The sequence below is a fragment of the Danio aesculapii genome, chromosome 20 (assembly GCF_903798145.1).
Source record: "Danio aesculapii chromosome 20, fDanAes4.1, whole genome shotgun sequence".
Classification (NCBI taxonomy): domain Eukaryota; kingdom Metazoa; phylum Chordata; class Actinopteri; order Cypriniformes; family Danionidae; genus Danio; species Danio aesculapii.
The window spans coordinates 27,186,637-27,201,810 of NC_079454.1; the positions used below are offsets into that span (position 1 = coordinate 27,186,637).

The 15,174-nt window shown below is 37.5% G+C and overlaps 1 protein-coding gene across 1 annotated transcript in view; it reads left to right on the top strand.

Annotated features, from left to right (window-relative positions):
- The window catches only part of syne1a (spectrin repeat containing, nuclear envelope 1a), a 205,965-nt gene that overhangs the window by 137,460 nt on the left and 53,331 nt on the right, over nt 1-15,174 (top strand). Inside the window, exons 82-91 of the mRNA XM_056480594.1 lie at nt 2,145-2,425; nt 4,657-4,822; nt 4,948-5,103; nt 5,580-5,732; nt 7,485-7,667; nt 7,764-7,901; nt 7,990-8,175; nt 12,624-12,746; nt 13,163-13,345; nt 13,690-13,833. Of these exons, the coding sequence (XP_056336569.1) occupies nt 2,145-2,425; nt 4,657-4,822; nt 4,948-5,103; nt 5,580-5,732; nt 7,485-7,667; nt 7,764-7,901; nt 7,990-8,175; nt 12,624-12,746; nt 13,163-13,345; nt 13,690-13,833 (1,713 nt within the window). The remainder of the gene's footprint in view (nt 1-2,144; nt 2,426-4,656; nt 4,823-4,947; nt 5,104-5,579; nt 5,733-7,484; nt 7,668-7,763; nt 7,902-7,989; nt 8,176-12,623; nt 12,747-13,162; nt 13,346-13,689; nt 13,834-15,174) is intronic.

Here is a 15,174-nt window from a genome sequence, read left to right on the forward strand (position 1 = left end):
CTAAAGAAGATATTTGGGGAAAAAGCTACACCTGCTACCATTGTCTTCTATAGTAGGAAAACAAATACTATGGATGTCAATCGTAACACGGTTTCAGCTTTCTTCAAATTTTCTCTTTAGTGTTCAACACAGGAAGAAACTCAAACAGTAAGGGTGAGTAAAATGTGACAGAATTGTCATTTTTTGGGTGAAACTATCCCTTTAATCAAACAAAAGAAAAGAATTATGTTCATTGAATCGCTCTTATTGCTTTAATAATACAATTTATTTATAATTAATGGACAAAAGACCTATGAAATGATTGCTTTTACATTTAAAGTTTAATCATTATTTAAGTTCTAACCTGAATGCTTCTGTTAAATACATGTAAAAAATCCTCTTTTTTGTATGTACTCTGCTTATATTACATTTTTATATTAGATCCGTACATTACGTCTTAATATAATAAAGCTGCTGCGGTCTGTGTCATTAATGTTAAAGGGGATTAGTACAACTTAAAACTTAAATTTACTCACTCTTATATAAGTGGTTCCAAACCTTTGTTAGTTTATTTCTTGTATTGAACACTAAAGAAGATATTTGGAAGGAAGCTACAAAACCTGCTACCATTGACTTCTATACTACGAAAAACAAATACTATGGATGTCAGTGGTAACAGGTTTTCAGCTCTCTTCAAATTTCCTTAGTTTTAAAGTCGAACAGGTTTGGAACAAGTGAATGTTGAGTAAATGATGACAGAATTGTAATTTTTGGGTGAACGATGCCTAATCAAACAAAAGAAGAGAAGGAATGATCTCTGAATAATACTTATTGCTTTATTAATAAACTAATTTATTTATAAGACTATGCAGTGGTTTGTTTTTAAATTAAATGTTTTAATCATTATTTAATGTCTTACCTGAATGCTTCTGTTAAATGCTGTTCTTAATTTAAATAACAAAGACAAAGAATATTTTAAATGCTATATTAAAAACTACATTTTGGTAGTTCGTTTAGTATTTATTATTAATAAAAATATATTAAAGTTGAGGGAAGATGCATTGTTATGATCAACAATAATTTTATAATATTTTCTAATTAATCATAGAGCGAAGAAACTTGTTATGTGATTGAGAGAATATAATCAAACTAACGCAATAGTGAAAATTAGATACGAAACTTGATCAAATAAGCAGACAAATTGTTCTAAAATGATCATTTAGATGCACAAATAGCATATTTATAGTAAATAAATACATTGTTTCTTATTTACTGTTGCAAAAATCTAACAGATAATGAAATAGAGCAGTTCTTCTGTGTGCAGTGAGCTCCTGTAGTAGAGCTAAATAAATCTTGACTCTTGTTTCGGAGATCAGACTAAAGCGGCAGTCGCCTTCAGTGGCCTGAAAATGATGTAATGCTTGGCAATGAAGGTCCATATAAAAATAGCCCAACATGGAAGTTGCCAACTCACCACTTCTCCCATAAATTTCTGCTGCCGTCACAGGAAATTACATCATAGGGAGGATATGCTGTGTAACAGGCATTATACTGTATGTACGTTTTATATTAGACTATACAGCAGTAATGCTTACAATGCTAACTAAAAGATTATTGTAGAGACGGTACTATCTAGACATTAATATCATTATTGATAGCAATAACTGTTTCTTGTTTGGTTTTAGCAGACTTTAGCACACTTATTTCATTGTTTCTTGGTGATATAAGCACGTGTCATTGGTCAGTTGAAGATATGACATCACTCAGCAGGAATGAGTCATAGTTCTTGCAGAAATGGATGCAACACAGATGGAGGAAAGCTGAAAACCTGTAAAAGTCAGCTTGCTTTTTTCATCAGTTTGATCAATAATTCATTAACAAGAGTTTTTTGATGTTCTGATGTGATGATGACCTCAGAGGCTGAAAAAAATGCATTGCATCAATTCATAATGAGTGTTTGATTTGATATTTCTTCCTTTTTGAAATCTACTGTACATGAACAATGAGCATCCAGATTTGTTCAGCTGTCATTTCAAGTGATGTGTTACATTTGAATTGTTTAAAACTTACATAAAACGAACTTAAACCTCTTTTACGATAAGATAAATACAGTAGTGAGTAACATCTGTTGGAGTAATTCTTTACACATCTCTGTGTTTTTTCAGCTGGACAAAATGCGAGCTGTGTGTGAAGATCTGCACAGTAGGGTTCCAGACAGCATGGTGGAAAAGGCCTCTAGTATGGCAGCTCTGCACAGCCTTCTGGAGTACCACGACTCCTTCAGTCGAGAGGTGGAGAGAGAGAGCAGTGCCCTGACCTTGCTGAGACACCACATGCTCAACCTGTTTCTCCATCCTCACACCACTGCACCCACCATACCCAACATACTCAACCCAGAGAAACCCAGTCTGCTGGAGATCCAGAGCATTCAGGAGAAATATGACATGTATGAAGAGCTATCTATCTATCTACCTATCTGTCTCTGTCTGTCTGTCTGTCCGTCCGTCCGTCCGTCCGTCCTGTCCTGTCTGTCTGTCTGTCTGTCCGTCCGTCCGTCCGTCCGTCCGTCCGTCCGTCCGTCCGTCCGTCCGTCCGTCCGTCCGTCCGTCCGTCCGTCCGTCCAATCAATCATTTTATTGGTATTTTACCATTCTTTCATCCCATCTAACCATCCATTACTCATCCAAGATTCTGTTGTTGAACCATCCATTGCTCCATCTGTTGTTCTGCCATTCATCCATATAAAGTATCATCAAGCTGGAATTCTGTCATTTAAACATCTCGCCATCTGTCATTATAGCTGTCTATGATATTCTCTCCATCCATTTCACCATTTTGTCATCCATCCATCCATATACATTCTCTATTGTTCATTCATTTGTCCATCCATCCATCCATCCATCCATTTGTCCATCTATCTATTTGTCAATTTGTCCATCCATTCATCCATCCATCAATCCATCCATCCAACCATCCATCCATTAGTTAATCTATCCATTTGTCTATCAATCCATTTGTCTATCCATCCATTTGTCCATTCATCCATCTATCCATCCATTTGTCCATCTATCAGCCATCCATCCATCCATTCAACCATCAATCCATCCATTCATCCATTCAACCACCCATCCATCCATCAATCCATTTGTCTATCCATCCATTTGTCAATCTATCCATTTGTCCATCTATCCATAGATCCATTCCTTTGTCCATTCATCCATCTATCATCCATTTGTCCATTCATCCATCTATCCATCCATTTTTCCATCCGTCTATCCATTCAACCATCCATCCATCCATTCAACCATCCATTCAACCATCCATCCATCCATCCATCCATCCATCATCCATCCATCCATCCATCCATCCATCCATCCATCCATCCATCAATCCATTTGTCTATCCATCCATTTGTCAATCTATCCATCAATCCATCCCTTTGTCCATTCATCCATCTATCATCCATTTGTCCATTCATCCATCTATCCATCCATTTTTTCCATCCATCCATCCATTCAACCATCCATTCAACCATCCATCCATCCATCCATCCATCCATTGTCAATCTATCCATTTTGTCCATTCATCCATCTATCCATCCATTGTCATTTATTCATCTATGCCATCCATTTTTCCATCCATCCATCCATCCATCCATCCATTCAACCATCCATCCATCCATCCATCCATCCATCCATCCATCCATCCATCCATTTGTCAATCTATCCATTTTGTCCATTCATCCATCAATCCATCCCTTTGTCCGTTCATCCATCTATCCATCCATTTGTCCATTCATCCATCCATCTATCCATCCTTCCATCCATCCATTTGTCTATTTGTTTGTCAATTTGTACATCCATTTGTTCATCTATCCATTTGTCTATCCATCCATTTCTCCATCTATCTATCCATCAATCCATCCATTTGTCCATTCATCCATCTATCTATCCATCTGTCCATCCATCAGCTATCCATCCATTCATCCATCCATTCAACCATCCTTCCATTCAACCATCCATCCATTCAACCGTCCATCCATCCATCTATTCATCCATCCAACCGTCCATCCATCCGTCTGTCCGCCGTCCGTCAATTTGTCCATCCATCCATTTGTCAATTTATCCATTTGTCTATCCATCCATTTATCCATCTATCTATCCTTCAATCCATCAATTTGTCCATCCATCCATCTATCCATCTATCCAGCCATCCATCCATACATCATTCTGTCGTTTAATATATTATTCTGTTCTGTTTTTTCATCCAACTGTCCAGCCATGCGTCCAATAATCATTTTATTGTTGTTTATCTTTCGGATGTTCTGTTGAGCCATCCATCAAATTTCTTATTTTTCAGTTGTTCTATCATCCCTCCATTTATCCACCCATCTATCCATCATTCTTTTCATCTGTCTATTAATATTCCTGTCTGTCTTGAAGGCAGATATTAAATTCTGAATATTCTAGCTTTGAATGTTTCAAGCTGATAATAGTTCCAGTTCCATTAGTCTCTGCTATACTTGAAAATGTCTGCAGCATATTCCAGACGTTGAAGAACAGTTGTCAGTATAGAATGTCATGAAAATCGTTCCAGTAATTTCTGAAATATTTCCAACTCTACTCTTCTGCTTTCACATCTTCAGTCATTTGCATAATATGTGTTTTCTTCCGTCAGTCTGTTGCAGCAGGTGTGTGCTAGCAGACAGCAGGTGCAGGTGGAGCTGCTGGAGAGAGAGGAAGTGGTGAAAGAGCTGGGCCTGCTGAAAGGGTGGATCCAGGACACCCAGGGGCTGCTTCTGAGCCCTACTGCAGACCTGGATAACCTGCTTACTGACCTGGAGGTACTGCAGAACTCCTGTGGAGAACTCCTATACAGTGGAGAGATGTGAACAGTTCTCACATTCCTAACATCCTACAACCTGGCTTATGATAAGTAACAGTTTTTTTTTCGTGTGGTTTCTGCTAGGCGGCTCATGGAGGCATGCAATCTCACCGCCAGAACCTTGAGCAAATTGTAGATCGTCAGCAGATGAAATACCAGGACCTCCACACTATCCTTCCTTCTGAGATCAACACCCAGCTCGCAGAGGTCACACTGGCTTTGAGTTCTGCAGAAGATCAGGTACTTAATCAAAATGTCAATAATACACATTGTTGACACACTTGGTCAAATGCCTACCTGATGAGGTAAATGTAAATGAGGTAAAACAGACAGGAGCAAAAGACCTGCCATTGACAATTAAGAAGTTAATTTGGCATTAATGAAAAAAAATCTGCTCAAATTATGAATTAATTCCTTTTATTTGTATTTTTGTAATTATTAAATTATTTGAATCATAACTAAGCTCTACATTACCATATGTTTACTTCATTGCAAAATGTAGAAATGTTTGAAGGCTACGTGACATTATTGTTTAATTGTTAATATTCCTATAATTATATGAACAGTAATAACTTGTGAAGTAGAGCATTTAATATCATAATAATTTTTGATGTAGCAACAAATTGGTGTCAGAACAATTTCTAGTTTTGTCTGCAAAAAAGGTAATACCTCTTTATATCTTCACTGCTTATTTGCACTTTCTTCTTTTTCTTCAGGTGCAGGCACGGGAAAGAGAGGTCCAACACAGCAGAAACATCAAAGAAGACTTTAACTCCAGACTTCAGGATATGTCAAAGAAAGTCAAACTCATCTCTCTGAAACTAAAACAGAAGGCTGTGGATGTTGAGGAGGCTAAAGAGGAGACGGAGGTATGAATGCTGTGGTGCAGACACAGGCCTGATTACTGAAGTGCACACTGTAAATGATGACACAAGTGTACTCCAGAATAACTTCTGCACAACCCTGTTTCTAAATATATATAATGAGTAGAATTTCACATTAAGGCTGTGGTATTTTAGAATTATGTTTGTGCTATTCTAGTGTTTATCAGTTCATTACTTTTCTAGTATTTATCATTGTGTTATTTTTCAGTTATCATTTTATTTGGGTCTTTTGGTTGTGAATCAAACAAATTTTAACAAATGTACATAATATTAATTTAATTGACTTAATTTCTGATTTCTTAATACTGATTTCTGGTCGTAAATCAGTATATATTAATATTAAAGGTGCAGTATGTAAGTTTGACACCCAGTGGTTCAACTGGGTATTACATTCCTGGATCAAAACAATCGCTTGCGCAGGTTGCCAGATTGACGACCAGCAGAGCGAGCCTGACCATCGAGCCTAAAGGCTGATTTAAATCTTTAATGGAATTTTTAAAGGAATATTTAAAAGGATTTTGAAAAGGAATATCTTTAAAGGAATATTTTAATATTAAAAGAAATTTTTGTCCTAACCAACACCTCAAATTGATACGAGGTGTTGTTTGAAACGACTTCTATTTCTCACAGGTGAACAGTATCACCTCAGGTACACCTCATGTGCTTTATTCAGTGTTAAATGCTATTATTGTGAGTTTAAATGCCATTTTACATGACATTTATTGCTGTACTACTGAAAGCAGCAGCAGATAGTTCACCTCAGATCTTGAAAATAAAATAAACTGTTTGAAATTGAACTTTAGAACTTTAGCATGTACATTTAATGTTAGAGGTTTAATATGTATTAATTCGATTATAAACCCTACCATTTCGTGAGTGAGTGCATATTATGTGCTTCTGAATGGCTGTATTTAAATATCTGTTTAAATTTAAATTTAAGACTCATTTCGGAGTCTGCTACTGTCCACCTAAGGTCACATTTCGGTCACGGACGCATGCTTTTGAGAGCCTTTCTGAATTAAATACCTGGTTTTCCACCAAGACAACCCGGGGTGATGAAATATAATTGGCTAAACTGGCATTGAGCGGGTTAAAAGAACCAAAACAAAGACAGCGTTCTGGCACAGAACGTCCATTTTCATATCTGATTTCAGCATTGTTTTTCAGATAAACAGGAATGTTCACTTGGCATGTTTTTTAAATATCTGCAAACATATTATGGTATTTCTATGCTTTAGAAGAGTCAAATACTTACACACAGCACCTTTTAAAAATAAACATTGATTTTTTTTGTTTATGGTGTTTCAGTTGATGAACTAAAAATGTAATTACATTTTTTTCTTTCAGTTTCTTTTTATGTGTTTTACTAATGTATGTTTGTCCCTTTTTATTTCATTAATTTGTTTTAATTATGCATCTAAATTATTTAGTTATTCAAAGTAATAATAAGTTTTTTGTTTGTCATATATTTATAGTTTATTTCAGCTATTATATATTCATGTTTAAACTTATTTTTATATTTTCTAACACAATTTGGTAACTAATAAAACAAAATTACACAAATTTGTTTCAATAAATAATTGAAGACAAATCACAACAAAGCAGTTTAATTTTTTTCCAAGTCTTTTATATATTTATATATTATTTATACCTAATTAGGTTTATGGTTAGGGTTAGGTTTAACCACTGTCTTGTATTTGCTAATTTGACATTTTATGATGTCCTTTATTAATCTAGACTCTGTTTGAGGAGCTGGAGGAGTGTGCTCGGGCTCTTTCTGAACTAGAAGTGGCAGTGCAGGAGTTTGGTGAGCAGAATCCTCTCTTAGCCAAACAGCTCAGCTTCAGCCTGAGTAAACTGACTGAGCTTCATGCGCAGACCAGCAGACTGGCAGAGGGAAGAACCACAAGCCTTCAGAAGGTCAGCTTTTGGGGAAACAGCTATTATGTTTGTGATTCTGCTAGTGGCATGCAAATTATGATCATGTTTAACAAATTGGCGCTTTCTGCATTGTAGGCCGAGAGGAACTTTGAAGAATTTAATGAAATGCTAACATTAACACTCAACTGGACAGAAAAAGCAGAGACTGTGGTCTCCACAAACATGATGTGGAGTCCATCATCCCAAATGCAGGAACAAATCAGGACCCATCAGGTGGAGACCATAAAAGAGATATCACAACAATTTCTCTGTAGCCGCTGGGGCTGAAATCTAATGCTTTTTTGTGTTATGTCTAAATCAGGCCTTATTGCAAGAGTGGCAAGACCTCCAAGGAGAGTTTGAAGGTCTGGTGGAGAGGGTGGCACTGCTGGGAGAGGTGGTGCAGACGGAGACGCTCCACCAGCAGGTGTCAGAACTGAGCAGACATGCTGAAGAGCTCCAGCAGGGTGCCAAAACAAGACTCCTGACATTACAGGATGCTGCCAAGGTAAAACATGACACAACATCACACTACAGAAAACTAGTGTAAATATTGCACTATTTGAAGCCTGTGTACATAGTCTTTTTTACTCATGTTTGTAGTTTTCTGGGAAATACTAAACATGGTTATAGGGAAGTTTCAGTATTTCATTTATAACTTTTAAAATCCACTTCATTATAATTTTATAGTTTATTTCTAATTCTCAGTAAATATAAAAATAATGTAGTATGAATGCTCTAATCCAGTGTTTCCCAACCCTGTTCCTGGAGGCACACCAACAGTACATATTTTGGATGTCTCCCTGTTCTGACCCATTAACTTCAGGTGTTGGAGTCTCTTCTGATGTTATGATGAGTTGATTCAGGTGTGTTTGATTAGGGAGAGGTTGAAAACGTGGACTGTTGGTGTGCCTTCAGGAACAGGGTTGGGAAACACTGCTCTAATCTACTTCAAGCTTGAAGTCTCTGGGAAAGTGTAGGGAGGCATTGCCATCTAGTGGCCATTGAGGTTAGCTATATCATTTTTCAACACTAAATACCAGGGGTGCACAAACATTTTCTTATAAAGGGCCAAAAACCAAACTTGATTGAGGGCTGTGGGCCAAATATATACCAAACCAAATACACCAAACCGTATTTCATTAAATTTGCCATGGTTAATTTCCTAAGTAGTTCACTAATATTTAAAAATAACTAGAAAACGTTGCATTTAATCATATTAACTAATGCAGTTTCATTTATAACATCTTATAATGAACATAAAAGATACATTAAAACATAAACAACCCATTTATAGCACTATGGAGTTCAATGCTGAGAAAAACTAGTCAATCTGCGCCTACCTTTGCTTTGATTTTCAGTGTTTACATTTTAAAAGTCTGAATCATTTACAACGTTTGATTGAAACAATTAAATTCAGTCAGATTTTTTCTATAGCTCAGCAATAAAACAAAGAAACAAAAGCCCAACCACCATCCCATCATTCTCCCTCTCTTTTCAGATGGGATAGTGGGTCAAATCAAAGGTTACAATTTACATTTCCACTATCGGGCCAGTGCGAGCCAGGGCTTTAATCGGGCCAGGCCGGGCCAGTAGCCCGGGAGGTTGAGAAATGAGGCCGAAATCATGTCGCGTTTCCACTCTCGGGCTAGTTGCTCGCAGCGCGTCACGCAAACACCGCCCCCAGAACGTCCCCCGAATCAAACGTCACACAACCCGCCCACTTCAGCGGGAACAAAAAACTCAAATTATAACCACAAACACAACCTGGCATCACTACGAGAGCTGGAAGATGGAGAACACCGAAGCGATTGCTTTTTTACTGTTTGTGGTCTGTTGGTGTAAGGCCAGACAGCGATCCCTGGATAAGGACATTCGAGTTCGACGGCATTTACTTTTTTCTTCTTCTTAGTGAGTTGATCAAGCGCGATAGCAAAACAAATGTAAGGGAAGAAAGCATCTTGTCTCCTCTTTACCTGACAGGAAAACTGCGCCTTTGTACGTAACCCCGCCCCGAAGCCCCAGTTGGCCCTCCTTGGCCCAAGGTATTCGGCGGGCCGAAAAAGGCCGGACGCTGGCCCCAAGGAAGCCCCGCTTTGGCCCGATTACGCCCCGGAAGTGATAGTGAAAACGCGACTGGCCTTGGCTCGCCCTGGCTCGCTCGCTTTGGCCCTTGTGCCCCTACTTTGTGTATCCCTGTTCTTTATTTTTACTAGTTAGACTTAATTCATGATTGTTCATTGAATAGCCATATACTCACCATACTGCATCATTCTCATAGCTTTAAAAAGCTGCATTCACATTATCTTAATGGAAGCAACCCCTGTTTGGGCCCATTTATTAGTCCTTATAAACTGTCTGGCTAAACCATGTCATAACTAGCAGTGCGCCGTGAAGAAATTGGATTAATTATGTAGTTCCATTTTTTATTAGAGTGAAATGTTACAATTTTTTTTATTTGTAGTTACAATTTTCACATAGTCTTTGATCATATTGTATAATATTTATCAATGATTTGTTTGTTGATTTAATGATGTATGAGCTGACATTTGCAAATAATAAACTAAAACATATGTTGAGAGTCTAAAAGCAAAGTGAGAAAGCTTACTAATGTTTTTTGAATCCTCTAAAATTCAATTTACAAAAGATCATAATTTATGATATAGTTAGGAAACATGTGCCATGTCTCTGAATATCAACATTTGAGCATGATTGTAGATGCTATATTTATTTTATACAGCATTTTAACAAACATGAAGATAATAGTTGGATTTTAGACACAAATAGCCAAATAGCCTATTATTCTTTTTCACCAATGACAATTTCAAGCAAAGCTGGAGCAGAAAAGTTGTGTTCATTTGGTTCATTGATGCCCTCATAAAGGTGGCATGGTGGCTCAGTGGTTAGCACTGTTGCCTACAGCAAGAAGGTCGCTGGTTCAAGTGCCAGCTGGGCCAGTTGCCATTTCTGTTTGGATTTTGCACTACTGAGTTGTGGCTGGATAGGCATCTGCTGTGTAAAACATATGCTGGAATAGTTGCTGGTTCATTTCGCTGTGGCGACCTCTGATGTGTCAGAGACTAGTAAGTTGAAGGAAAATAAATGAATGAATGAATGAATTCCCTCATAAAGCAAAATAAAATGAGTGTAAATTAATCGGTCGTCAAATCATTCACAATTTGCTATAGAATTGTGCAGATAGTCACTCCTTATTTTATTCTCTGTATTCTGTAAAGCTTCGTTGATTTGTTTTAAAGCACCATTTTATACCATTTTAAACCCATTTAAGCTGCTTGTATTTTGTAGGCTTATGTCTCGTCTCCAGCAGACATTAATGGCTCTGAAGTTAGAGGGCTTTAGTGTCTTGCTCAGGGCACTGTGGTGATTTAAAAAGATTGTGATCTCAGTAACTCTTTGGGATCTGTCCCCACATGATTTAAACTATAGCCCAACTGTCTGTGGTAGATCGACAGGATATTAAGTCAATACCTCAATGGATTTACCTGTCTAGAACAAGAGGAAGAGGTTGATTCTGTACATCAACCAAATGCTTTCACAATGGCAGTTTGTCAATCCACTGTATAGCATCACTTTTATCCACCTTTTTCCTACAGCTCGTGATACTTTGAGTGAATAATGTAAGTAAACTGTAAGCAGTCAGTATACAGATTTAAAGGTTCACTCTAGAAATGCAACAATATTAGTAACAAAACACAATTACCAGACTGAAAATAGATGTCCATCTATTGTTGTGATATCCTTGTACATCAAGGTACAGCTCACTCAACCAAAATAACAGATAAGAATTATTTGTAGCCCAACATTACAAAGAGGGGTTCATCCACCTATTTCCAAAAGAGTCCCTTGTGTTTTCAAATATGGGTAGCAATTATTCTTTAGGGAACACAAAGGACTCCTCTGGAAAAAGGATGGAACTCTCTTTTTAAAAAAAGTTTCCTTTCCAGTACTTAAATAGCACTGTGCTTAAGAAATACTGAACAGGCATGAATGGGATCCTTGCTTTACATTCATTCATTCATTTTTCTTTAGCTTAGTCTCTAATTTATCAGGGGTCACCACAGGAGAATGAACCGCCAACTTTTTGGCGTTTTTAAACATTTATTTGGGGGGGGGGGGGGGGGGGGTGGACACTTGAAGTGATTATTCATTTATACTTTATAAGTGTTTTTATGTTTATGTTTTATGTCCTAATGTTCATTTGTTGTTGTTACTGTGTGAGTTCCTTTGTGTGGCACTGTTGTGAGATGAGGACTCTTGATTGCAAACCAAATCTACCTTCGGGTATAAATAAAGTAACCTAACTGGCAAACACCCATACATCCTCTCAATTACACACACACTCATACACTACGGCCAATTTAGTTCATCCAATTCACCTATACCTTTGGACTGTGGGGGAAACCGAAGGCTCCAGATGAAACTCACGTGAACACAGGGAGAACATGCATTCTCCACACAGAAATGCCAACTGGCCCAGCCGGCACTCAAACCATTTGCCTTTCTTGCTGTGAGGCGACAGTGCAAACCACTGAGCCACTGTGACTCCTCTTGCCATACAATTATGGAATAATTTAAAACATACAGATATTTATCGACAGATAAATATTATCAAATATTATTCTTACAAACAAACAGATATTTTATTATCGTGGTCTCTGCAGGAAAGTAATGGGAGTTGCCAGATCAGTGGGCATGGGGAGGGCATTTTTAAACATTACCTGATTGGCTCACATCATAGTGAGCGTCAGGTTTAGGGCTGGGTAGGGTAAGGGGGATCAGTTTCATTACAATTTCATTCATTTCAAGATGGACAAACACACCAGTTGGGAAACAAAAGTTGAGAAATGCCCACTTTGTCCTGCAGAGACCTCAATCTCATCCAAACTGGCATTGGGATGACGATAAAGATCTTGCTGTGTGTCTTTCTGTGTGCAGGACCTGGCAAGACTGGAGAATGATGTGAAGAGTCTTCATCAGTCTATAGAGCGAGTGCAGGAGACTCTGGCTTCTCCTGATCTGGCTCGCCTCAGCCTCAGAGAACAGCTGGCTCAGAGACAGGTAAACAAGTCTTGTCTGGTTCCCTTTATTCCGCAACACATTTTTTCAGATGCTAAAACAAATAGACACAAACAGAAATGATTGCGGTATTCACTATAAACATTCATCATGAATATTTATTCTGTTGTTATTGATGTTATAAGTCATATAATTGTTGTTAAGTGATGAATTTCTTTTAACATTTCAGATTGTAACATTCGAGAAATTGTGAAAAAGATGCAGATTTATTTGACAGATTTTATGAAAATATAAGAAAATATGTTTATGTTCTTGTTTTAAGGATAAATATAACACAATTTAATTAATAGCTTAATTCAAGCAAAAATATATATACATAAGTTATTTGTTTTGCTGCATTGCCATGAAAACAGCCGTACTGATTTTCTAACTGCTTCATTGAATCATTCGTTGCTCAGCTCCTGTTGTCAGAGATGGAGGGTCTGAAGCAGCAGGTTCAGGCTATGCAGATGTGTCAGAGCGCCCTCCGCCTGCCAGAGGACGTGATGGCAGCTTTACCGCTCTGTGTTACAGCACAGAGTCTACAACATGAGAGCAGTCAACTCCAACACAACACCATTCAACAGTGCAATATACTACAGGTAAACACACACACATCACACACACATCACAACACATCCTCATTCATTTCTCAGTTCAAGCTTTCACTCAAAATTTTCAGCTGATAAAACAAATAGAAAATAACTGGTTCTTTTGATTGCATCGGTCCTAGAGGTACAGAACAAACAGTGTAATTCTGAAATTGAACTCATTGGTTTTGCTCACTGACGTTACACAGTAAATGGACATCTTGGAACTTGATCAAATGCTACAGAAATGTTGAATGTTGCAGTTTCATATAGCACGCTCATGGGATTTACTGTATCTGGGCTCACCACTTGTGTATGTAATGGCTCATTTAGCATCTCTCTTCACATTCCCCCAGGAGGCCCTGGTGCAGTATGAGCAGTACGAACAGGAAGTCAAGAATCTACAGAGACTCATTGAAGAGGCACACCGTGTTATTCAGGACCGCCCTGTTGCCACAGGAAACATACAGGAGCTTCAGACACAGATACAACATCATGAGGTCAGGAAGTATATCTTTCTTTTATACATCTATACATCTACATTCCTCTTTTATAAACACTTGTTTTGTTCAAGAAGTCGTGGTATCTGTTAGGATCTTTCCTGCTTAGTAAATCAGTCAGTCAATCTCGATTCATTGCATGCGTGTTGTTTAAGCTATTACTCAAAGCATTGCTTTGCAAGTCGACCTACATTGAGCTGGAATGAGTCAGGCCATAAATTCCTAACATGTTCTCAATGGGTGTAAAGGTGGTTTTTTTTATCTTTGACCTCAGTCTGCTTTGTCCTGAATCACATCAGGTTCTTTCTTTCTCTCACGCCCTTTTGCCCTGTTTCTATACATTTGGACTAACAAAGACTTTCATGCGCTTGAAAGCAGTGAACAGGACTGTACGATCTAAATAAAATCCTAAATAAGATCAAAATAAAACCGAAATTACACTATGACTGGGTGCAATCTTCAAATCACAGAGGTGGCTGTTTAAATTTTTTAAAATGATGTAAGTTGTGTGTTGCACAGCGCTTAGTTTGTTTTCACGTGAGCAGCTCAGGATCCAGTGTTTTCAGAGTCTCAGAGCGACTCGTTATACAGTTAATGCTGCTCACATAAACCTGATTTGTTATTCTGCTTGTAATACGCATTTACCCCAAACACCTTCCCAAAATTGTAATGAGAAGCAATTGCAAACAGGATTTTGCTAACAAAAGAGAAAGTTTAGGACAGGGGTGTCAAACTCAAACAAGCCCTGCAGAGTTTAGTTCCAACCCTGCTAGAACACACTAACCTGCATGTTTCGAACAAACTCAGTGGCTCAGTTGGTTTGATCATGGGTATTTAATTAGAGTTAAAGGTAAATTCTGCAGGGCTGTGACATCTCTGGTTTGGGGACTCAATGGAGTTTCCCCAAAAATAAAGGCTTGATGATTTCACCTTTTAAATAAAAAAAAAGAAGACAGCTATACATGTAAAATTGTATTATTATTTTATTCAGATCTATTTGAGTGAAATAATAGTATGTATTAAGTTAAATATTTTGATTAATTTCTAATGAAGCAAATAAGTAAATAATTAATTATATGTTATTAATATTAGTATTATTATATTTTCCATTCATCCTCCAAACATCTTGTTTCCTCAAGGTTTGATAAAAAAAAAAGAAAATTCAATATATAAAAAATATATGTAATAAATAATAAAGTAGTAATAATTGATATCTAATAAGTTTTGGCCAAATTCTGCTGGCCTACAAGCAAGCACTTTTTTTTAAATTGCGAATCTTTTTCCGCTAGATGTGCAGCCCTAAGGGCAAGGGCCAGTTTAAATAGCACATATATCTAAACC